Source organism: Ambystoma mexicanum, chromosome 8 (assembly GCF_040938575.1).
Source record: "Ambystoma mexicanum isolate Mex_15411 chromosome 8, UKY_AmexF1_1, whole genome shotgun sequence".
NCBI classification, from domain to species: domain Eukaryota; kingdom Metazoa; phylum Chordata; class Amphibia; order Caudata; family Ambystomatidae; genus Ambystoma; species Ambystoma mexicanum.
Window position 1 is genome coordinate 475,704,248 of NC_090929.1, and position 24,223 is coordinate 475,728,470.

The 24,223-nt window shown below is 44.3% G+C and overlaps 1 protein-coding gene across 1 annotated transcript in view; it reads left to right on the forward strand.

Moving 5' to 3' along the window:
- Positions 1 to 24,223, forward strand: part of PUSL1 (pseudouridine synthase like 1) — an 867,171-nt gene that overhangs the window by 420,214 nt on the left and 422,734 nt on the right. The window contains exon 5 of the mRNA XM_069610102.1: positions 12,125 to 12,298. Within this exon, the coding sequence (XP_069466203.1) occupies positions 12,125 to 12,298 (174 nt within the window). The remainder of the gene's footprint in view (positions 1 to 12,124; positions 12,299 to 24,223) is intronic.

The following is a 24,223-nucleotide window of genomic DNA, read 5'->3' on the forward strand; positions in this document are numbered from 1 at the left end:
GGATTCAAGAAGTGTCGGGACTGCAGGTCGAAAAAATGTCACTCACCGACCCGCGCCGTATCTGCTTGTGGTGCCTCGAAGCGGACCACAACACCTCTGACTGTTCAAAATGCCAGTCCATGACTGGAAAAGCCTTGAGGGAACGGAAGAGGAAGCTGCAGGTAGCAAAAAGCCCTAAGAAATCCCCTACCCGATCCGCTAAACCTTCGACCGACGAGTCCAGGTCAAGGAGTGGCTCCCACCACTCTTCTTCGTCCTCGAAGAAATCAAGGAGGTACCGCAGGTCGCCTTCGTCGACTTTGTTGTCGGACGTTTCCCGTAATAGGCTTGCTTGTCCTAGGCAAAAGTCCACTCTGGCTGTTTGGGAAGCCTTCAGGGCTCAAATGTTAAAAATCTCTGATAAACAAAGCCATGCTCCTACCGAGCCTTCGAAAGAAGCTGGAAAGGAAAGGTCTCGTCCGAAATCCCATGCACCCACGAGCCCAGGAAAATGGCCTGATACGCATCGTGAGGCCTCGATCTGATGATCATTCGAAACACAAAGAAAAGTGAAGGTCGTTGACACCATCGACACCTTCGACGCCGGCGGTGCCTTCGATGCCCGCCAGGCACTCGACGTCGACATCGACGCCAAAGCCTTCGATGCCAGCCGCACCACATTTGCCAGCTGTGCCGTCCATGTCATGCGCCCCTCCTAAGTCGGTGCTGATAAAGAAATAATCGACGACTTCGACGTCCTCAAAGCCCATTGTCCAAAAACCAGATAAAATGTATGCTCCACTTCCTAAAATGGAATTCTTTAAATCTCTCACTTCAATTTTTGAAGAAGAGGAGCGATCTGAGGATGATGAGGCCGCATTTGGCTTGCAGTACTGTACTCCCAATGTACCAGAGAGTTTTATCTCTGAAGAGCCCAGAATGAAGGACCTTTATGATAACCTGCAAATAGCAAGCAGGGTAGATACCTCACCCAAACTTGAGTTTGGAAAACCAGAGGCTGGTGGGCATGTGGATGCATCATACAGACAGCTAATATCAAAAGTGGTCGAGTATACGGGCTCCACTGCCTTATGAGCAGGACGACCTCACTGACATTCTGGACAAGGGCCCACAATCTGATCCAATCTTGCCTTTTCATATGGCATTACAAAAAAGGCTGGCTAGGAACTGGGAAACTCCGGAGTCCAATCCGGCAGTTGATAAGAACTTGACAAAAAAATACTGTCCTTCCAGTAGTGACCCCCGACTACCTGTCAAAACATTCCACACTGGAGAGTCTGGTGGTGAAGGCAGCTACTGCTACCTCCAAACAAGCGCCGTACCCTACCATCCCTCCTGATTGGGATGAAAAACGCCTAGATGGATGGGTGAGGAAGGTATTTTCTGCAGGAAGCATGACACTAAAGTCTGCCAACTCCACTTGTGTGCCCTCGCTACGTTTTCGTACTCTCTATGGGATTGTATTTCTATGGCGTCGGAGCACATTCCTGAAGGAGATGAAAGAGATGGCTTCTTAGCTATTATTAAGAAAGGCACAGAGGCCATGTGTGAGACTCGTCAGTCTGGTTTGGATTCTGCGGATAGCATCAGCAGAACCATGGCTACAAGCAGCGTTATGCACAGATTTGCGTGGTTGAGGAAGTCGGGTTTTCCCCCTGATATGCAATCTAGACTTCTCAACATGCCTTTTGACGGGTCTCATCTTTTTGGCAAAAAGGCTAACAAGAGCCTTGCGAAGTTCCAGACCTCAAAGACGGCTGCCAAATCGTTAGGCGCCGCTATTAGGCAACTTTAGTCTTTTCGTCCTAGTGGAGAACCTTGGAGGGGTAGATCTTTTTGTTACTACTCCTAAGTGGGAAGGGCGAGAGGAATGGCCAGTCAAAGAGGCCAGAGAAGATTCCCTCGTGGTGGACGAGGTAGCGGTGCAAAGCCAGCTCAAGCAGCAGCCTCCTTACCATCGGCTACAGCATCAGCCACCGCAAAACCACTCTGTGGTCTTGAGTCGCAATTCTACAGTGGGGGGCAGAGTGTCACAGCATCTAGAAGAATGACAAGACATTACTTCAGATGCTTTGGCTCTGGAAACAGTAGCCCACGGTTACTGCCTTCCTTTCATAAGGAGACCTCAGAACAATCCACGGGGACCACTGTTTGAGGATTCTGGATCTGCTCCTTCTGCAGGAAATGTTAACCCTGCTAGATAAAGGTGCTATAAAACCAGTGCCTATAGCGGAGAGGAACACAAGTTGGTATTTTTTGATTCCCAAAAAGGATGGAGGACTGAGACCCATCTTGGACTTAAGATACTTGAACAAGTTCCTCAGGACAGACAAGTTCAAGAAGTTCACACTTTTTCAGATTCTTCAGGCCCTCCAACTCCAGGACTGGTTGGTGTCATTGGACCTTCAAGATGCTTATTGTCATGTGCCGATTCATCACAAGCACAGAAAATACCTGAGGTTCACGGTTGGCGGTTCTTATTATCAATTTCGAGCTCTGCCATTCAGGCTGACCTCCGCCTGAGGGTTTTCACCAAACTGATGGTGGTGGTGGCAGCGAGTCTCAGGAGAGGGGGGATTTACGTCCATCCCCACCTGGACGATTCCCTGATCGGGGCACGTTCTCCAGAGCAAGCCCTGGATCATCTCAACGCTACCTGCCACTCTCTTCACAGACTGGGCTTCTACCTCAATTACACGAAGTCCCTATGACACCTTTTCAAAGGCTTCAGTACATCGGAGCAGTACTAGATACATCCTTGGGAAAGAGCTTGCCACCCTAGGTGAGGGCTCAAAATATTCTTCAGATGGTCACCAACTTTCAGAGTTCCCAGAGTCTCCCCGCCTTCGATTTTTTTTTTTTTTTTTTGAGGTTGCTCGGCCTCATGGCATCCTGCATTTTCCTGGTGCCAGAGGCTCGCCTGAGAATGAAATCCCTTCAATGGGCTCTAAGAACACAATGGTCCCAATTCTCAGGACCGAAGTCGGACCGACTTCAGATTCCACCCAGAGTCTCACAGGATCTTCTGTGATGGGCCTGCGAGGAAAATATTCTGAAAGGAGAACCTTTTTGGCAACCATGGCCGGAGATTACAGTAGTGACGGACACCTCATTCACGGGGTGGGGAGTCCATTCCAATGATCTGACGAACAGACGTTGTTGGTCTCCATCAGAGTCCAAACTACACATCAATCTTTTGGAGCTGAGAGCAATCAGACTAGCGCTGAAGGCTTTTCTGCCTTCTGTACGAGGAAATAATGTCCTGATAAAGATGGACAACACAGTGGCCATGTACTACCTCAACAAGAGAGGAGATGTAGGGTCACTACCACTGTGCAGAGAGGCAATGCAGCTCTGATACTGGGCAATTCAAGAAGGAACCTCCCTTTCGGCAATTCACCGAGCCAGGGAGGAGAACAGGGTGGCGGACACTCTGAGCAGACAGAGAACATGCTCCCAAAAGTGGGAATTAGCTCAGGAAGTCCTTCAAGAGATCTTTCCCCGTTGGGGAACCCCTCAGGTAGGTCTGTTCAAGACTGAAATCAATTGGAAGTGCGAAAGATATTGCTCAAGGGAATTTCCCCCAAAAGGAGCTCTAGGAGACGCTTTCGTATTGGACTGGGAGTTTCCACTCCTGTATGCGTTTCCTCCATTCCCCGTCATTCCTCATGTAATCAGGAGGTTGAAAAAGTTTGGGAAACACATGATCCTAATTGCCCCAGATTGGGCCAGGAGGACGTTGTACCCCGTACCTTCTGGACATGTCCACCTGTCCTCCAATGCGTCTTCCACAAAGAGAAGACCTTCTCTTGCAAGAGGAGGGTCGGGCTCTCCATCCAGAGGTCAAGACTCTCAACAGTCACGCTTGGTTTCTGAAAGGCTGAGATATAAGGATTGGGACCTCCCGGATGACGAAATGGAGGTGTTGCTTTTGGCCAGAAGGCCAGCAACAACGTCTTTGTACCATTGCTGTTGGAATACATTCTGCAACTAATGCAAGGAAAATAATGTAGATCCTTTTCTATGTAAAATACAGGATGTTTTATCCTTTCTTCTATCCTTGGCAAATCTGGGGTTCCAGATTGGTACCATTAAAGGCTAATTGGTGGCATTGTCCATTTTTAAGGGTTCATCAGAGGTTGAACTGGTCAAAATTCCACTGGTGACTCATTTCCTGAAAGGGCTCACTAATGTGTTCCTTCCATCGCCTTTCCAGGTTCCGGTTTGCGATCTTAATCTGGTTTTAAAGTTCCTAATGTATTCACCCTTTGAACCAATGCACACATGTCCTTTCAGGTTGTTAACCTTTAAAACCATACTGTTGGTAGCTCTAACATCAGCCTGTAGAGTGAGCCAGTTGCAGGCACTGTCATCCAAGCCACCCATTACCATCTTCCACAAGGACAGGGTTGTTTTGAAGGTCAAACCTTTTTTTTTGCCCAAAATTATTTTGGATTTTCATCTGGGTCAGAAAATTGTTCTACCTTCTTTCTATCCTCTGCCTCAGCCTGGTAAGGAGGAAAAAAAGACTTCATAGGTTAGACCCTAGAAGAGCGTTAAACTTTTACATTTCTAGATTGTCAAAATTACGAATTGATGATCAACTCATTGTCGGATACACTAGACACAAAGTAGGTCAGGCTGTTTGCAAACAGACCTTATCTATGTGGATAATTCTGGGGATATCAGAATGCTAGAGGCTGGCAGGAAAAGACCCTCCTGAAGGTTTAAGAGCCCATTCCACCAGGGGCATGGCCACATCTACAGCCCTTCAAAGGGGCGTTCCAATTAGAAACATCTGTGAAGCTGCAACGTGGTCTTCCATCCACATGATTACTAAACATCATTGGCTGGATTCTTCACTTAGTAAGGATGGTGCTTTTGGCAAGGCAGTAATTCACTCTATCCGTGAACATGTATAAATTATAATTGTACTCCCTCCTCCAAACCTAATACTGCTTTGGGAGTCTGTCAAAGATGAGGAATACGTCGGAGGACACAATCCATTCGAAGAACAAGTTAACGTTCTTTCAAGTGGATGTTCCTCCCACGTATTTCTCATCGCCCTCCCAACCTACCCCTCAGTAGAATTTCCCGTGCTATTACAGCTTCCGTTCCAACAAGGCTGAGTCCGGTCATGCCCGTATTTATGGGTATCTCTACTGCAAGAGGAGGAAAAACAGAACTGAGGCCAACGGGCGCTGCACGTGCTATATATGCCTTCAATGAAATCATCCTTGAATCAGGCCTTCGAGGGACATTGACTCAACGCCATCGGCACACATCACCCTCTGCCGAAATTTGTTGCCGGAGCAGCTGAAGCTGGTCAACAAGTATCAAAGATGAGAAATAGGCAGGCAGAACATCCAGTAGAAAGAGCGTTACCAGGGGTTTTCTTGTGTCTGCTGTCCTTCTCCAGGACCTACCTCAGGTACAGTCTTCATTGTTATACATAGGCAACGGTTTGCTTGACGGGTTCTTTTGTGCTGCAATAAGAGTTTACGGCTCTATTTCACTTCTGTTTCACTCAACGGTCAGACCATGGGTAGGCAGCCCTTAGTTAAGTGAGTTAAAAGACCCTGGATGGTAGCATTACTTGACTTCTCAGTGCTGGTAGCTCAATGTGCCTATGCTCTAAATAAGACCCTACAGATTCTGGAAAAGTTGGTGTTACCAGGGGCCTCATTTGGTACCCTCCCCTCCCTTCCATCCAGTAACGACAGTAGAACTTACTGCTGAGCTATAGCTTTTTCTAGAGGAGGCGAGTTGGGAAATAATTCCTTCGGTCCGTGCTGCCACCATAAGGACCCCTAGTTCATGCTGAAGTTGCTGTCACACCCAAGCCCCCTTACCAGTATGTTAGCCATGCTAGGGGAGGTCCTGGCACCAGGCTTCTTGGTTCCTTCTGCACCACAAGTCCTCACTGGCCTAGAGACCTGGATCTAGCGAGTCAGATGGCTTGTGGGGCGATGTGATGGCCTAGGTGTTGAGGCAGAGAGATTCCTTGAAGTGTCTTGAGTTCTTTTCTGAATTGTAGGAGCGTCGGGGTGAGTCTGATGCTGACAGGGGGAGGTGCTTCTGGTTCTTTCTTTTTTGCAGCAGCGAATTTCAAGTCTGCACATGTCCTGGCTTCTGGTGGTGTGCTGTCTGCCAGAAATGCTCTGAGTTTCTCTGCAAGGTAGCTGAGTGACTTGAGGGTGTCTGCCTTATAGATGATGCAGCAAGACGTGAAGGTGATTTGTGCGTGCAATGGGAGCCAGTGAAGGTCATGTGACGTGTGCATTTTTAAAGTAATCTGTATACAATTTAATATTATTTTAGGTATTCAAAGTGTGCAGTGGGAGCCAGTGAAGGTCGATGAGGGTCGGGGTGTGTTGGTTATATCTGAATTGACCCTTGATAAGGCGTGAAGATCAGGCATTTTCATCTAGGTGGGCCATGGTTGTGGTCAGGGGGCCCCACATTCCATTGGGTATGAGTCTCGGAGCACCCTAAACAAAGTGCTGGCATTGATCCAGATCTGTGATCGAGCAAGAAATTTCTTCCCAGATCTGAAAAAATACATTTGCATTCTAGAAAAAACGGTGCATAGCAAAAGAGAAGCAAGGAAAATAGTGTTACAACATCAATCTACCTATCATCCCTTCCCATCTGCTCTCCCCTTTCTGTTATATCTGATCCTCTTTCACCTTTCACCGTCCAGTCACATTCCTTCAGCTGCCCTAACCACCGTTCCCATTTACCTCCCCACCCACATATTCACACCAGCACCGAGCATGCCTTTCCTGGACTGGCCTTGGAGAATTGAGGGTGATGCCTCCTCCTCTGAGAGGGCTAAGCAGTGAGGCCCCCCGTCTTTGTACCATCTCAGATGGTGTCTGCGAACAATATATTCCTGAGCACTGTGGCTACTACCAGCAGGCCCCAGAGGAGATGCTTGTGGTCCGTCCATCTTGTTTTGAAAGATAGACCCCCACCCAGAGTACTGAAGCAAGGAATAGATTTAGTTTCCTATAAGATTACATTGTTTTCAAACTTCTTTAAATTTCAAGAACAGAACATATCATGTCCAATCAATACAGGTAGTCGTGTTGATCTTAAAAATATTTGGAGCACAGCAACATATCCTACTATAACATACACATGTATACAATCCTCCCTTCACCTACCCATTCCAAAACCACCTCCCCCCTCCTTTCCAACTGAACCCCTACAGTAGTCCCATTCTGAATATCTCCCAACAATGGTTCATGTCTAAAAATGTTTTGTTGCATTTTAAAGCACATTTTAATTGAGTTCAGAGTGCAAGGGAGTGCTAGCGCTGTAAGGGCTGCATCTGGAGGCAGACAGTGCTGTTTGAGGGGTTTTGCGGTCTCCTGGTATCGTTCCTGGTGAGGCATGCCCCTGTACATCATTTCTGGTACATACTGTTTACAATATGCAAATGTATGGACATAGATGACTCGTGTTTGATGTGTTTACTCTGATTTACTATTGAATGACACAATTATGTTCAATAAATGTGGCCCGGATATTTTCAAAGTTAGATGTGTGTGTGTCCTAATCCCTGTGCTGCCCATCTATTAAACCATAAGTGAGGCTTTTTGGAATAGCTTATAATGCGAACTGAATCACTAATTTTAACAGGTACGGTATAGTGAAATAAAAAAATATGCCCAGGATCACACACTTTGGTCAAGTGGTAAAGCCATCATTTGATCCTAGCCTGAAATTTAGATACTTGACCACACATCTTCCGAGCTCATGTTGATACAAATATGTGTTGAAGTTTGGCTTTGAATACCTAAAATAATACTACATTGTATACAGAATGATTACTTTAAAAATGCACAAACATGTTGATGAAAAGATTAATGGGGAATTTTGTTTTGAATCCTAGATTGCACAGATCTGAATTCTCCTGTTTGCACTTTTTTGCAAAAGGGGCCATTCATTAATTTTAATTGTTTTCACCAAGTACTGGAAAAGTAAAGAGTAAAACACAGGCCGAAAATCGCCTTTGCTCTTTACTTTAGCACTACGTGTCTGGAAAAGTGTAAATCACTTCCACAATTAACGATTGCGAGAGCCATCCACAATGGATTCCTTTAGACTCTCCCCGATTTTTCCAGGTGCAAAAGTCAGGCAGGTCCCAGAGGAATCTATTGCTTTTCCGCCAATGTAAAAATATATGCTGGTTGACAACCAATCTGATTTGGCAGGGGGACCTTGTTAAGTCTGATCTGCTCTCCAACTTCACCTGTCAAATCATACAAAACACTGCCGCTCATGAAAAGTGGAGCTACATGCATTTAACACCACTTCCTCCACTTCACTTGACTTGGAAAATGATCCCCTATGACTGTAGCTGTATTTTCCCCATCCTGAATGGAAGCCTACAAGCTCCAGCATAGCAATTAATGAGAACTTACAAACAATCTAATACAGACACAAAGTGAAATGAAATGCATGACAAGGTTATTGTTTCACACAGCTTTTTCTGTATCCCCTTACTTACTAATCACCCAACAATCACCCTTAAATAGCTTCTTAAAACCCTATATATATTTTTTTAAGTGCCACAGCATTGGGCACTGCCTTTTTACCTTTTTACCTTTTCTCCTCTCTAATCACTTCCTGTTGTAAATAATCTGTCTCTGAGACATGATAAATAGATAAGATCCCACTGGTAGGGCCTGATCAGCTCTGTTGTTTGTATTTGAGGGGAGAGAGTAGAGCAGAAGGTTGGTTGGGTCCAAATGTTAAATCCACCTTTGATTGCACTGCAACATTATAGAAAACGCTCTTTTTTGTTATTTTACGGGTGTTCATGTTTCATTTCCAGCATTGCCTAAACACCCAGCACCCAGGATTTACATCATACTTTCCAAACAAATCCCACAACACACATGACATATTCTGTTTGCATGCAAACTCTGTAAATATACTCAAACAGAATGAGGTTACCAAGTCAGTACTGATCAGTTTGAATCATGAAACGTTCTGTCAGAGTAGACTAGGCTTCCACCAAAGGTACATTCTATTTAGGTCGGAGCCCCACTGGTAAGTATGCATGAGAAGATCTGAAACAAGTCAATACTTGCCAACCTAGCCTTATCATTTTCAGGTAGGGCCTTGTTGGACCAGCTCAGTGAGGTGCAGCTTGATTCCCTAGGCGTAGCAAACAAGACACCCACATCTGGGCATATACCCATTCACTTAGGGAGACAAACGGAAGCCAACATGCATCTGCAAAGCCAACAGCGTGGGCTTTTGTTTAGGTATGGATAGGCATTTGCCAGGCACTGCCATAAGATGAGAACAGCTGGAAAATGGTGCCAGTAACTGGGCATATGATGGAATTGCCTGGCAAATGTCTGCTAATACCTATACACAAGCCAAAACTGCTGGCTTTGTGATTGCTTGTTTAAGACAGGACTTCAGTGCAAGTCACAGAGGCATTGACAAATATTTTGCTTATAAAATCATCTGGCTGAAGCCACACATTGAGAGAATTGTACTACACCTCAAGCTCATTTACAGAGTCTTTAAGTAATTAAACACTTAAAAGAATGCTTAGATATAACATTGGCAGGCCCTATAAAGCAACACGTTTGGTGTTACTTTGTGATAGAGCTTGCTCAAAGAGTTCTAGAAAGGTTAGGTTTTGGTGGTGAGGCATTGGCATAGCCATGGCTAGTCGTTAGGTGGGTAAATGGCCCGGCGCACCCATGGGATGTGTGTCTCTCCTCACTTTTTATTGCACCTTATCTGTCTTCCACAGCATGCGTTCTGGTTGTACCTAATAGGTAAAATGTTTCTGAATCAATTAGAACCACCATCATTGCTCTGGCCAGCCTTCCATACCATTGTTTGCATATCAGCCTTGGCCCTGTCACTAATGCCAGAAGCCCTTCCCAAAATGCTAGCCCACAGGACCTAAAAATACATATGGTTGTTTGTGTTCTAGTGCAGATGGAACACGGCCTAGCAACTGATTGAACTGCACCTTTTGGTGGCAGCACCAAAAGTCATTTGCTAATGGCTTGACCCCTTCTCTAATCGCACAGACATACTACAGAATTATGGCATGGAATGTTGGGCAGAGCAACGGTAGTGGTAATGTTTAATTCGAGGCCTTGCATTTATCACATTATGATTTTACTAATCTTCCCCCTACAGAATTACGTTTTTGTTACTACCAACCTTATCTTTTCACTTATACTCAAGTAGTTAATGCAGCAAAATATATACTTTGAATGTAATTTATAAGGGCCCCCTGTCAGTTGACGCACCTTCTGCAGCAACTTTACCTGTCATTTATTGTTTGATATAGTCAACCATTTTATTAAGCATGATGTGAAAAACCACTATATTCCCACAAAAAAATAACATACTTTAAATTACAGAAACCAAAATTGTGATTTTAGGGCAGCCTGCTTGAATAACTGTGCTACCTCACTTAGAGGTGAATGGTCCTCCATTTCCCTTGTAATTTGTACTTTTATGGCTGTGGGGGCATAAATCATTGTCTAGGGCAAGAAATCAAATCCTGGCCAGGCCTCCTGCAATTTAGCCTCACAGAATGATGTCTCTGAGGTGGCTGCTGAATGTATAGAATGACAACCACCCCCATTCCCTCGGTTACCAGTGGTGTGTAACACCACTGACATGGTTTTCTTTCTAGGAGGGGCCAGAGGCTGACTCTCGGTGGGCCTGGTCCCCCTGGCCTCCCTGCTGGAGCCAGCCCTGGTGCAGATGCGTGTAGGATACTTGTCAGCGGCGCCAGGGAGGACGAGGGGAGGCCTTCGAGGAGTGCATTGCCCCCATCCAGGTGAGATAGGACCAGTGCTTCAACAGTGGGTCTAAAGCTGTCCGGAGGGAGGAAGGGCTTGACTTTTCACAAGAGGGAGGGCCGATACCAAGCTTAGTTTTCTTAGCTTTATGTGTCTTGAAGCAGAAGTGTTTGTCGATGTCAAACCCAAGGGACTTGGAGAAGGCGGTGAGCTCAGGTGTGAATCCCTTAGAATTCATGGTTGATAGCCAGGCTGTATGTCTGGGTGTTTGTTGTTGTTGGCGAGGAGTAGGAATTTGGTCTTGGGGAGGTTGAGCTTCAAGTATGCACTGGAAATCCAAGACTGGATCAGCAAGAGGCAGGTTTTGTGCCTATGGATGCCCTTGATGGAGTCGCTATTGAGGTATAGCTGTGTGTCGTCTGCGTATTGGTGGATGTTGTGTGTGTGAATATGAAGCCTATGAGACCTTTGCATCTGGAATCCTGGGATGAACTGCGGCGAACTTGAGCTAATGAGCTAAACTATGACATCTCACCCGAAGAGTGAAATCATTTACAAAAAGCTGTATTGAAGGCCAAATTAAATATGAATTTGAGGTGTATCCAAAGAAATCTGTAGATCAGGGCTGTTGGATACTGATGTGTGCTGGCGTTATGCCTGAGCAGAGGCACTTAGTTACACATGCTTTGGGACTGTTCAAGAGTTCGATGTTTCTGGAGGGAAGTGTTGGATAGAGTAGATATGGTGCTAAATATCACGTTCCGAAGGACTCCTGTTAAAGTTGTTTTGTTGTCATGCAGAGGGAGATGTGAGATTACTAAGAAATATGAGCAGTGGATTAATCAAGCTTTAGTGGTCGCGACAAAGAAAATATTAAGAAAAAATAATTTTAAAAAGCTGTAATTTCAATAAGTATATTCGGACTTGGCTGGTAAAATAAATATTTAGCCTTTTAAGCACAGTAGAATAACATAAACGTATTGTTTAGCAGAACTACAGATGACTAAAGTCTGCAGAAAAGTTGTAACCTTTTGTAATAGACTAGCTAAAGTAGGGTTTGCACAAAAAAGTACAGCAATTTCTCACTTGTATGGCACTCAAGCAACAGTAGTTGAGAATGTTTTCTCCTGGTCACTGTAAGTAATGGTAAATGACTATCTGGTCACTAGCCGAGCTTGACACCGACGTGTCATTATGGCAGTGCAAGTTCAGATATTGGTTGCCCCTACAGCAAGCCAGCTTGGCATCACATTAAGAAAATTCAATTTGCAGTGTGTATTAGAGAAATTATAGTTCTTCTTTTACATTTTCTATCTCTTCTGCTGCAGGAACCTGGATGTGGCGGCCATGCAGGAAGCAGCGCAGGTCCTCTTGGGTACACACGACTTTAGCACCTTCCGATCTCCGAGTTCGGATGCCGTATCCTCATCGCCAGTGAAGACCTTGGACCAGGTGGAGGTGGCACCTGCATGTGGGCGACTGATGCCACACCAGATGCAAAGGTAGGAGTGTGGAGCCTTACTATCTGGGTGCAACTATGCAAAGAACTTTATAGGCTTGCAGTCTAATGTTTTTTTTTAATAATTCAAATAGCTTTACATTATTTAATTAATTGTTTTATTTTCTAGTTGACTGCTTTGGTATTTTCACAAGCTTTGTGTATATACCGGGAGTGGCTCCTCCCCTTTCCTTGTTACCAACTGTTCGTCTCTCTGGAATGGTGTGCTCTGCCAACACACACCACACTTACTGCTCCAGCACATGAGCCAAGAGATGCCCTCAGTAGGAAAAGAGTGCTTTGGGAGTCGGGGGGTGAGGAGTCAAAGGAGGTGTGGAAAGAAAGCCGCAGCTCATTCCTTCTATAAAGTAGATATATACGGAACATGAAAGCAACCCTGCTTATTAGAACATGTGTGCTGGGAGTAAATGGCAGTGCCCGTTCCCAACTCTTCATTTATTTTCGAACTCCATGCGAATTCTGCAGTGCAGTGGTCTGTGCTGGGGCTCCTCGTACAAAGGCCCCAATGTGAGCATTTGAGGAAAAGACTTATCAGTTATGCAACTTTAACTCAGCGCTAATTCATGTTTTAGAATTAGTCACTATAATGGTAGTTCTAGCCAATGTTTGTTTATAGATCCAGCAAATGCCTCTGTAATTTGCATACAATATTGTATGTTCTTCTCAGATTCTTCCAATAAATGTTACTTTCATGATACTTCAGAAATTTGAATTCCTTCTATAACCAAGGAGTGGAATCTCTTGAGCCCTGAAAGTTGGGTAGCGGATCCTATTTCTATGTACTCCATCTTTTTATAGCCTCATTCTTCTCAGAAAACATACTTTCTGCAATTTAACTTGATGCCCCTTGAGTATTACATTGACTATGCCATAGTTTCACATCTTCAATTTATTTTTGATATTGTCAATCTGGTGCTCGCTTTTGGAATTCCATAGTTGCATGGCTCCAATTCTGTTCCCATCTTATCAGAGTGAGCATCGTCTTCAGGAAGATGCATAGCTGTAAACATGACAGAATTCTGTTGTCCATATATTGTTAGAGCGCATGGCTTTCTAAAATGCATTTGTTTCACGTTTGCATCTCAAAAAGGAAGTTGAAGACATGAATCCAAAGGAGTCCACAGAGAAATACTATGGCATATCGGCTAGAATTCTTAATGACCATAAAGATGAAGTTAAATTGCAAACATTAAGACATTTCTTTTAAGAAGAGTGTGACTATAACAAATATTAGCTATTTAAATTCAGTCAAAATATGATCCAGTTACCAACACCTTGGGCTTAAGAAATTCGACTCGAGCAACATGGAAGAAATTCACAGTAGCTGGAGTATAACGAAAGATGAAGTACTGCATCGTCCGGAGATGAACAAAAAATAGTTGACGTAAAATACAAAAATATTTATTGGTTTCATGAATAATCATTTGATAAACCATCATTATATGGAGTAATATTAAAACACTGAATTGGTGCAGAGTCACTATTACATCAGTGGTAAGTCTTTCTCTCACAAGAACAACATTAGTTAGTATGGCCACATAACATTATATATGTCTTATTGAGACAAGTTGTGTTTCCTTTTTTAACTGACACCCCCACCTCCACATATGACTAGTATGTGAGGTTTTGTCTTGATCACACACAAAGTTTTAATCATGCTTGACTCAGTAATGGCATGAAACATGATTGTTCTAAGTATGAAGTAATTTCTCAGGATGAGACCCATGTTATATTCTCGAGGGGTTGTCTAGAAGCATACCTAAGGAGATGCAAATTTAACCAAAATAACACCTTTCATCTGCTCTAGTCTGATTAGTGTCACCTCTATTTTCGTGCCCTGGGGCCTAATAATCAAAGATGCTAAGCTGCAGGCACATATTGAAACAAAGTGAAAATGAGTCAATAGTGACCTGAAACAGATGGACTTCTTCCTACAAGACTCCAGCGACTGGATGCTACGCAGAGCGTTTGCTAAAATACAGAGCATATGGGGTCCTCTAGATACAGACCTCTTTCCTTACAAGTTGAACGCTCAGACTCCCAAATACTTCAGCTGGAGATTAGACTGGGAGGTGTAGTGTACGGACACATTCCTACAGGAATGGACCAGAGCAATACAATATGCTTTCCCACCATTTATGATTATTGGCAGAACCCTAACAGAAATACCTAGGGAGAAGCCAGAGGTAGTGATAATAGTGCCAGGATGGAAATCGCAAGCTTGGTTTCCAGTTCTAATGTAACTTTCCTCGGATTTCCTGAGGACGATTCATCACCAACAGGACCTATTGACGGGTCTGACAGGGCTGTCTCACCCACTTATACAGTCACAGAACCTCCCGCTGTTGGCTTGCAGAGTTTTGGGCAAAGATGGAGTATGGTAGGATTTTCGAGATGAGCTGTTGAATTCATCAAAGAATCATGGGACCACTCCACATTCAGAAGCTATGGCGCTGCATGGCAGCGCTGGGAAACTTGGTGCATACAACAAAGTGTTCATCCAGTTTCTGCCCCTGTAGTAAAGATACTCCACTTCCTAGAATTGGTGTCAGAAGAAGGTAAAGTTTTCAGGATAGTGGGGGTATATCCATCAGCCATTTCATCTGGCCATTATCACGTGGCCGGCGCCCCAGTTGGCGAGCAGCCAGCCGTAGTGCACCTGCTTAAGGGAGTGAAGTTTAATAAGCCACCAATCCCTAAGTATTCTATGCTATCGGATGTGAATAAGGTGTTAACGCTATTCACAAAGTGGCCAAGCAATGCCCAGCTTTCAGAACAACAGCTATCTGGAAAACTAGCCATTTTGCTCTGCCTAATGTCATGCAGGACGGTGTCAGATGTCAAAGCTTCGGAGGTAGACAAGAAGGTATTTTACCCCGACGGAGTAGTATTTAACATTGCCAAGTGAACGAAAAGTAACTCTACTGTTATTTCCTACCCGTATTTCCCAGCTAATACTAAATTATATGTGGCACAATGTATCAAAGAATATGAAAGGTTCACAGCGGATACAAGACTGCATGGAGTATCACGGCTACTTATTGCATGCAGGAAGACTTTCCACGCTGTAGCAGCAGCTGCAATAGCTAGAAGGGTGAGAGAGATAATGACCATAGCTGGTATAAATGTTACAGTTTTTGGTGCACATTTTGTCAGGGGGGCAATGGCATCCAGGGCGTTTTTCAGCAGGGTGTCTCATTGCAAGACATCCTGAAATCAGCCGATGGTCCAGCGACTCAACCTTTAAAACATTTTACTTTAAGCCAGTATCTGCAGTGGCGACAGCAGTAATTGGTAGCTTTGAACAAGCATAATGCTCACCTCTGGTCTTGACCTAGAATTCATATTAACCAGGCCTACAGCACAGGGAGTCTTGATTCTATAAAAGACACAAATGCAAGTATTATCCCTCCCACAATACACATCATGTAAGGTTGAAGGGAGAGCTCAGAACGAATGCTCATATGATTATGTGTACATTACAGCGCATTCCCTCCCTTATTCTAAACATGCATATCTTCAGGTGAGGATCAGAAAAACGGATGAGGTTGATGGAACAATGTGAGACTGATCTTCGCAATTGCCAGTGGGTGTAAAGCATCGACACAATGAGGAGTACATATGGAGGTTGTCCAGACTTTACTGGTCGAGACTGTCTTTTCCGTTCATGCTGGCTATTTCATGTTGAGATGACCAGTTTCAAGGCATCAAAAAGAATAGGAAAGGACCTGGTCCAGACCTGACATCAAAGAAAGGAAAGGGTTCTGATTGGTGAACCTTTCAAAAGCAGAAAAGTACTGGAAGGAGAGACTCATGGGGATGTGTACTTCTCTTCTGTCAGTTTTCAGAGTTGTTTTTCAATACAGTTGTAAACAGAAAAGATATATAGTTAAATAGGTTTTGAAGAGCTGCTTAAATATGTGAAGCATGATGCTCGCCTGTGTGTCTTTAATAGATTCAAGACTCCCTGTGCTGTAAGCCTGGGTAATCTTCATTGGTTCTGCCACCACCTTTCTGGGGGCTCTTTTCCTGAAGTTCTGTCCTCGCTGATGAAAACAGAGGGTCTGGCCCCTTTGGGTCTCTCCTCTCTATGGGCCAGCAAAGTTGCTACCTCTGGACATGCGACCGGTTGACTGGCCCCTGCATCGACTAGCCCTTTAATAGACTTGTGGGATAAAAATCTTTCTTAATGAGACCTCTAACTTGTCTAAGGATTTAAAGATGTTGACAGGATGACCTAGCTCCTTAACAGATTCTGCTCCAAACATAAATTCTCCAATATATCCCTAGCCCTGGGCTTCTTTGATTCAACCATCCTCCTAATCTCAACTAAGATGCCCTTCCGTCTTTCCTGGGAAAGAAAGAATTTGCATTTTCCAGGTTGCAAAGAGCCTGTTGGTCTCAGTTGCTAATCTCAGCAGGGTACGTGGTTTCCTCTGTGAATTTTGCCTTCTCTGCCAAGTCCACAATTTTGACTCGTGGTCATGTGATGTTCAACAATTTATCCTGGCACATCGACCAGGCCGTAGCCACCATTTAGTGATATCTCTGCCATACTTTGAAAATAATGCTGCTGTCTCCATGTCTACAGTCTGGGCACAGGTGGATTTATGGCAACAAGAACATAGACATTCCATCTTCATTTTAGGACATGCAGATTAACCCATTGTGTTCTGTAGGAAGGGATCTGCGTATGCACCAACTCTAGGGAGGGTAGACCACATTCCCTGGAATTAGTGTGTGTAATCACTGAGGGCAGAAACATGGATTCCTAGCCATATCATGTAATCCTGAGGAATCCTCCATTTTGGTCATTTCGGGGGCCTGTATCTACCAAAGTGAGATCTCTTAACCCCCCTCCTCCCCCTAAATTGCTGTAATCTGGTGGGAAGCTAGGCAGAGACACAAGCCAGGGTTCCCCCCGGGTGATGAGCATAGGCTGTTATATTTGATCTCTTGACCACTTTCTGGCCATCCTCATGGCCTAAGGGGCCGGTGAAGGCAAAGAGTATCTTAAAGAAACACACACTGTAATATCTAAGTACTGCCAGGCTGAGCAATGACCTCATGCACCACCCCTGCATGATGTGACAGTGTTCCCAGCCTGTGCCTAGTTGTGGTGGATGGGACCTTCACTGAGGCTGGGTACCAACATTGCAATGTGATGCTGGGTCCAGAGGCGGTATATTACATCCCCAGGACCATTTTGTCACAGGAGACCTACACACCAGGGCATGGACCCTTTTAAAAATCACCATGGTTTTGAGAAAGACCAATAGCCCAGTGTTGACCCAGGTAACCTCCCCTTAAGAGGCAGTTCAGGCTGGAGAATGTAGCCACGAGACTTACAAAACTATTGAGTGCTGATGGGGCTGTGCCGGTTGCTTTCCATGCTGCATAGATGCTGTAGGGGCCCAGCGGAGGAGTCATGTGTGAGCAAGGTTCACACTACTGCAGCACCAGGACAGGTTTTAGAATCAAGATGGCAGGCAACCTTGAAGAGGGCTCGGTCCGTGGTGTCACGCAGTGCGGTGTCCCTACAGTACACACCGGTGCAGTGAATCCTCAAATCTCGCTGCACCAATCGGACAGAAAGATTTAATTACGATACAAATATATGGTCTCTTTCATGGTGGGCCTGTCCAGGTGAGGGGCTAGCACCAGTTAAAAGCTGCAGCCATTTGGACAAAGGCAATGGTGTAAAGACTAGGAGGTCGATTGGCAGGGCTGAAATGGAGGCAATGAGTAGAAGGAAGGTGGTGAATGGAGGCAAGGAGTAGAAGGAAAGGAGGCTGGAGTAAAGAAGGAGCGGGAGAGGAGGAGAGGGATAGGCAAAGAAAGAGAAAGAAGTCTTTGGGAATAGACAAGGGTAAGTGCCGGAAGGAGGTTGAAATTAGAAAAAAAGGTGGAAGAAGAGGAATGAAGAGATGGAAAAGAGAATCTCAAAGAGAGAAGAATAGAAGAAAACAAAAGCTTGGCCCGATGGAGTTGATTTGGTGAAAGAAAGGGGAGATTGCAGGTGATCTGAAAAAATGAAAAGAGGTGGAGTGGAACAAAAAGCGAGGAGGTTGGAGAAGGCTTGCGAGAAAGAAGGCAGGAAACTGGAGGAATTTTGAGACAGAAAAGAGGAGAATGGAGAAGATCTAAGACATAGGAAGAAGGAGGTGAAGTGCATAAAGGGACAGAAGATTGAGGAAGACCTCACAGCAAGAGGAGAGTTGGCTTGAGAGATCTAAGAGAGCGAAACAAGGAAGTTGGGGAGAACCCAAGACAAAGAAGGGAGGATGTAGCCGAAGGTCTGAGAAAGAGAATCGAGTTGATTGGAAAAGGCTAGGAAGAGTGAACGGAGAGATCCCAGGGAGAGGATAAAGGAGAGAGGGGGTAACTGGGGTACAGCCCTGAATGATGAGACAAAAAAGGGACTGAAACAAGGATATGCCTAGGAGTCTTTGTTATTCATCCTGTATCTTACTGATTTTCCCCCACACCTTCTTTGGGCTGGAATGTCCCCACCAAAACGGGGTCAACACCAAATAGAAAGTATTTCTTATGTAGATGATACTGCTCTAATCGGCCAAACAGCAATATGCATCCTATGATGTATTAGTGCTCTTCAGCAATATTCCATAGAAAAGCATCTAACCATAAATAAAGAAAAAACAAAGTAATAACTTTGCTGGTGTTTGCTGCACATGCCCCAATGATCCAACCACAAGGATGTCAGACTATACTGCACTGATGATCCATAATAAGGGCGGAACCAGGCATGCAGGTGTCTGGAGTCGTGACATATGTCTGTCTTGGGTTGAGAATGCTATGTATAAAATAGAGCTCCCATGTAAGACAAAGACAGTGTTCCGCAGCTAATGGTTTGTGTTTGGGCAAATTTGCATTCCCACAATGTGTTGCTCATGTGGCTCTGAACTAGAGGTGAACTTCCAGTTCTGAGTGGCGCTGCTGCATATATGCCATGGCTCAAATCACTTATTCGACCATTCCTCAAAAGAAAATAATTTTTGAATGTGTTGCTTGTTCTTTTGCATTCTATTTTGATTCAAAAAAGCAATAAGTATGTGACACATCATTGATAGTTCAAATATAAATAAGAAAATGTAATGAGTGCAACAAAGGAAACTCAAGGCTGGTACATAGAAATGTTCAGTTGGTTGAGCCCACTGATTATGTAGGGAGAAGACTTCAGGGAAATTCTTCTGGGCCTTGCGAATCAGATGCAAGGCGGGACTGGGACATAAAATGCTATCTGGCACCTATGAAAAAGTGGCCCACAGTTACAAATGGCAATTCATTCCTTTTGTGAATGGCTTTTTGAATAGTACCCAAGGGTGAGTGTTTTGATAAAATGTGATGCAAATTGTGCAATTTAAAGAATATGTATTCAGCATTAATGGTCAAAACTACTAGCCGCATAGTGAAGTAACTCATCAAACTGGTCCACATTGGCCAAAAAAGTGGCCCACTTTGACCCAAAAAACGGGCCCACACTATCATATTGCGTTTATTGGTTCGGCATTACCCTGTTGTCCTATAGGCAGCTCGAGCCTGAACAGATAGCGAGGAGAGGGGCCTAGTTAGCCATCCTGAAATGAAAAGGAGGGGTACATGCTTTTGAAGTTAGCATGTCATTTTCGTTTGCGGAATGAGTGACGAGCACAAGAAATAGATTAGCACGTTCTGCAATTAAAATAAAATAATACAAGGATGTGGAACTGACAGGTGGCTTTTTGTTGACGTGCAACAGTCTCAATTTACCTCACTAGTGTGTGAATTAATGGTTATTTTCTTGAGATGGTCAAAGGAAAAAAATATATATAACGGGAAGAAATAACGAAGACACTCCATAATTAGTGTGGCTAATATGCAATCGCTGTGTAATGACAGAGAGCTAAATAGGGAGAGGTGCCTAACCCAAACTCGGTGGAATCTATTTAATATAGATTTTTGTTATAGAATTACTATTCAAGAAAGCCACCTTATTATAGCTAGGCCAGCCTCGCCCACACAGTTCCAATCTATGCAACCTTTTCAAGTCCTGCTGAACATTTTACCAGCCTAAAACGAATATCCTCAACCATGATTGAAATGTTTCCTGAATGTGAGCCTGGCTGTGCTCATCTTCGCTGTTAAAATGAGGCATTGTTAATGCTGTATACCAGTCCATTCCAGACACGGCAACCACAAAAAAACACATTATTGAGTGCAATAGACTGTTACAGCGTGTTCTCTGCTGTAAGAGGGGCCCTGGAATAAACTGGAATAAACTGCGTCACAGCTTCTGAACTTAACCTTGGCCGCGCACGCTTGAGTTGCTCCTGCAATAACCTTCTCCTCGCTGCACGCCTCCGAAAGATAGATTGGAGTGGGCGCCAGCCATGGAGGCTTTATTCCAGTGCTCTGCGCCCCTCATGAAAGGCACCGTCTGCCTGCCGCACTCCCCCACCCCCTATGCCATTGGTCAGCCCTGCTGACTCCAACTCCAATGCGTCAACTTGAGGCAAATGGCCCGTCAGAATTTCCGGGCCTGGTCAGTGCCTCGGAGTTATTGTTAAAGGAGGCAGAGAGCATGAATTTAGTTGACATGCCAACATTTGAGAGCATTCACAAGAGAGTTGTAAACACATAAGGAGAGAGAATTCACTTAAGTGCTTGGTGCCAACAATTTGCTAACGGAAACCCAGGACTGGAAACAAGACTTCCCGCGTGTGGGAAGTCTCCCAATTTCCCAACCCCTCTTTTACTGTGTGTTTCTGAAAGGTTCCTGGGGAGCAGCAGCCCTGTCAGAAAGCACACTGAATTCACTCCCTTGTGATATTGACATATGACTGACCTTCTGGGGTTCTGCCTTTTGTTGCATGAATCATTTGTTGTTTTTCCGCTCATTCATTTCCATCCCTCCCTCAAGTGCATCTTTATGGGAAAATCGCCTTAGTGTTCCCCTCTGGTGCATTAATGTGCCTTTCGTGAAGGCATCATGAAGTAGACACAGACAACGAAATAAAGTTTGGGCTATAAACTTTTATTAAATAAAAAGGAGGGTTGGAAAAAGGCCTAAGTTGCCCTGTGCTTAGGCGAAATTTCCCTACCTAAATTAAACTAATGGTAGTATGTGTCTGGCAGTCCAAAGCAAATGTCTGTCTGTGTCCAAAACCTATACTTGCCCTCAAATCTGATTGTATACAATTTGTAGGGATGTCAGCATCAAAATGAGAAGTGTTGAAATAAAAACTCAGGGCTTCTTCCAGCTCTTGGTTGGAAAATGCTTTCCCTTCCCAAAGGTTCACATTCACATAGTTCAAGTTACAAAAGAGGGGTTCCCTTCCACAAGCTTTCAAGTGTCTCAACTTTCCAAAACAACACAATTCCTTGGGATACTTCCCAGCTCTCTGGCGTGATTCCCTTTCACCAGTTTCATATAGTTCAGTTTCTTAATGTCAGGTCACACATTTTCCTTTATATTCAGTTACAAGCTTGTTTGTAATTTAAGTGGCTTTTCCTTAGGTGGGTGTAGTCGGTCTAGGCGCATTTGTCAGGCCACACGGTCCACCTATAACAGGTCACACAACCGACACACTTGCACCTTCCTTATATGCACTTGGCCACTGTTTCAGCTTCACAATTGCTTCACTTATTCTCATTTCACATCCTCCTGATGCTTTATCACTGTTTGGTTTGCCACCATTCATTTGTTGCACTTTCACATATTCTCATGGCTCTTGCCACTGCTTTTTCTTTCAAAGTACACAGTTCCCTATATTCTCATGGTGCTTGCCAATAATTAGTCTCTCTGGTTAAACATTTTCTTTTTGTTAGGGAATTGCACCATTCATTCAAATCAGTCACTTTGTATGAATCAACACACAATTCCCAGTATACTCTTCTGCTGGGAACGTAAACACTTGTTCACTCATTAAACGATCTTGGTACTCAGCATCCCTCTTCCTTGTCCCAGTACCAGGGTGGTGTCTTTGTGTGTAAGAATAAATAGAGGATGGGAAATCCATATAAATAACCGAAATAAAAAAAAAGAATGGGATATTTATTCGATTTTCAGGTGTACGAAAATTACGAACAGCTGAAAATGTGAAATGGATATCCCATTCAGTGCGATTATAGTGAGCAAGGGGAGTGGTGTGTCCCCCGCACCCTTGCTCACTACAGTCCTATTGGGTGTTGCAGGGGTGACCCTACGACCTAAATAATAAAGTTAAAAAAAATAAAAAGGGACCCTGCGGCGCTGGTTCCCATGCATGTAAGTGAAGGTAACTGGCGTTGCAGAGGAATGGAGAAGTCGGTGGCACACAGTGAAGTTTGCCACCATAAAGGGAAATAAGGGGGCGGGGTGCAGGTAACTAGAAATGTTTGTGTGAGAAAAAAACGAAAATAGTCGTTTTTGTTTAAATGACATTTTTTTTCTCCCTCAGACATTTCTAATTCATTCTAATCATGCACAATCGAGAGGATGTATGTTTCTGGTGTGTCTTTTCCTCTTCCCAGTACCTGACTGGTGTTCACTGGGAGATGATTTACAGAAAGGATAGGGAAGAGACTGATAATATGCTACAAAGGGCTGGAGGACCTCTGACTCATTATAAAAGGGAAAGAGGGGATAACGCATATCACCCGAGGGTGCCTCAACCCCGCTCCCTAAGTCTCCTCCATCCAGTAGATCTGCCCTCGCAAATCCACCCCTAGGGACAGGATCCGATAGCAATGGCCTTTCCCAGAGTACCTGGGAGGAGGATATATTGGGGAAAGAAGTGAGGACGCCTTCAGATTCCTCATACTCCCTGGCATTATTAATGCTCAGAGCGTGTGAGGGAGAGATGGAGAACCTGAAAAACAGATTGAGGGAGAGAGTGGTAGAGGTGGATGAAAAGATACAAGACCAGCATTGGCAATGCCGGCGGTTGTGGCTTTTGTCAAGTGAAGGTGTTAGTGCTGAGCATTGACATTAAATGCTCTGATAGCCACACCATTTGACAGCTATTCCCATCCTCTGCCATGGTTCTATCATCCTGTTGCAATATATTTAGTTACTGGCTTCATATGGTGGGCATAGCTTTCTTTAACCAGGTTTTGCCATCAAATGGCAAAGTACTTGCATTATTGTCAAGCATTGCCATCATATTACCAAGTGATTACACTGATGACAGATTCACCAGATTAACCTGTTACCATCTCATGCCCAGGTATGCAATTTCGGAGACATTGGCAACAAATGCCCTGGTGCTGCCATAATTTGCCATCTTTTGGCAAGGTACTCACACAGTTTACCAGACATTTCCCAAATATGGCCAGGCACACCACTTTATTGGAATTTGCGTCATGTGGTTATGTTGTTGTTTGTTTTGGCAATTATGGTGATTATATGTCAAGGGATATCACATGTCACTTTATATTTATTGCCATCAGGTGGCCAGGTGCTTGCACCACCTGGAAGGTAATATATCCATGTACATGCACCACTTATCAGCGATTGTCATAATTTTTCCAGCTACTCACACCATTTAGTAGCTATTGCCGTTATTTTCCAAGGCGCTCACACATTTGCCAGCTATTACCATCATATGGCCAAGTGATCACATTATTTGGCATATATTTCACAATATTCTCAACTATCCTTACTATTTGCCTCGTATCTCCTTCCTTTCGCTCAGTACTCATATCATATGACACAAATTGAAACTGTTTGCCAAATATTGATTTTATATGTAATGTAATTAGGCTTTCACGCCCTGGTAGGGGGGCAGACATGGCCGGGAATGACCACCAGCCCGAGCCATGGTAAGCCTGAGCGTAGTGATGAACCCTGGGGTGCAAATGGCTTTCCTTTTTTCTCCTTTGGGATATTTGTGCAGCCAATCTCCTGAGGGGGGGGGATAAAAAAAAA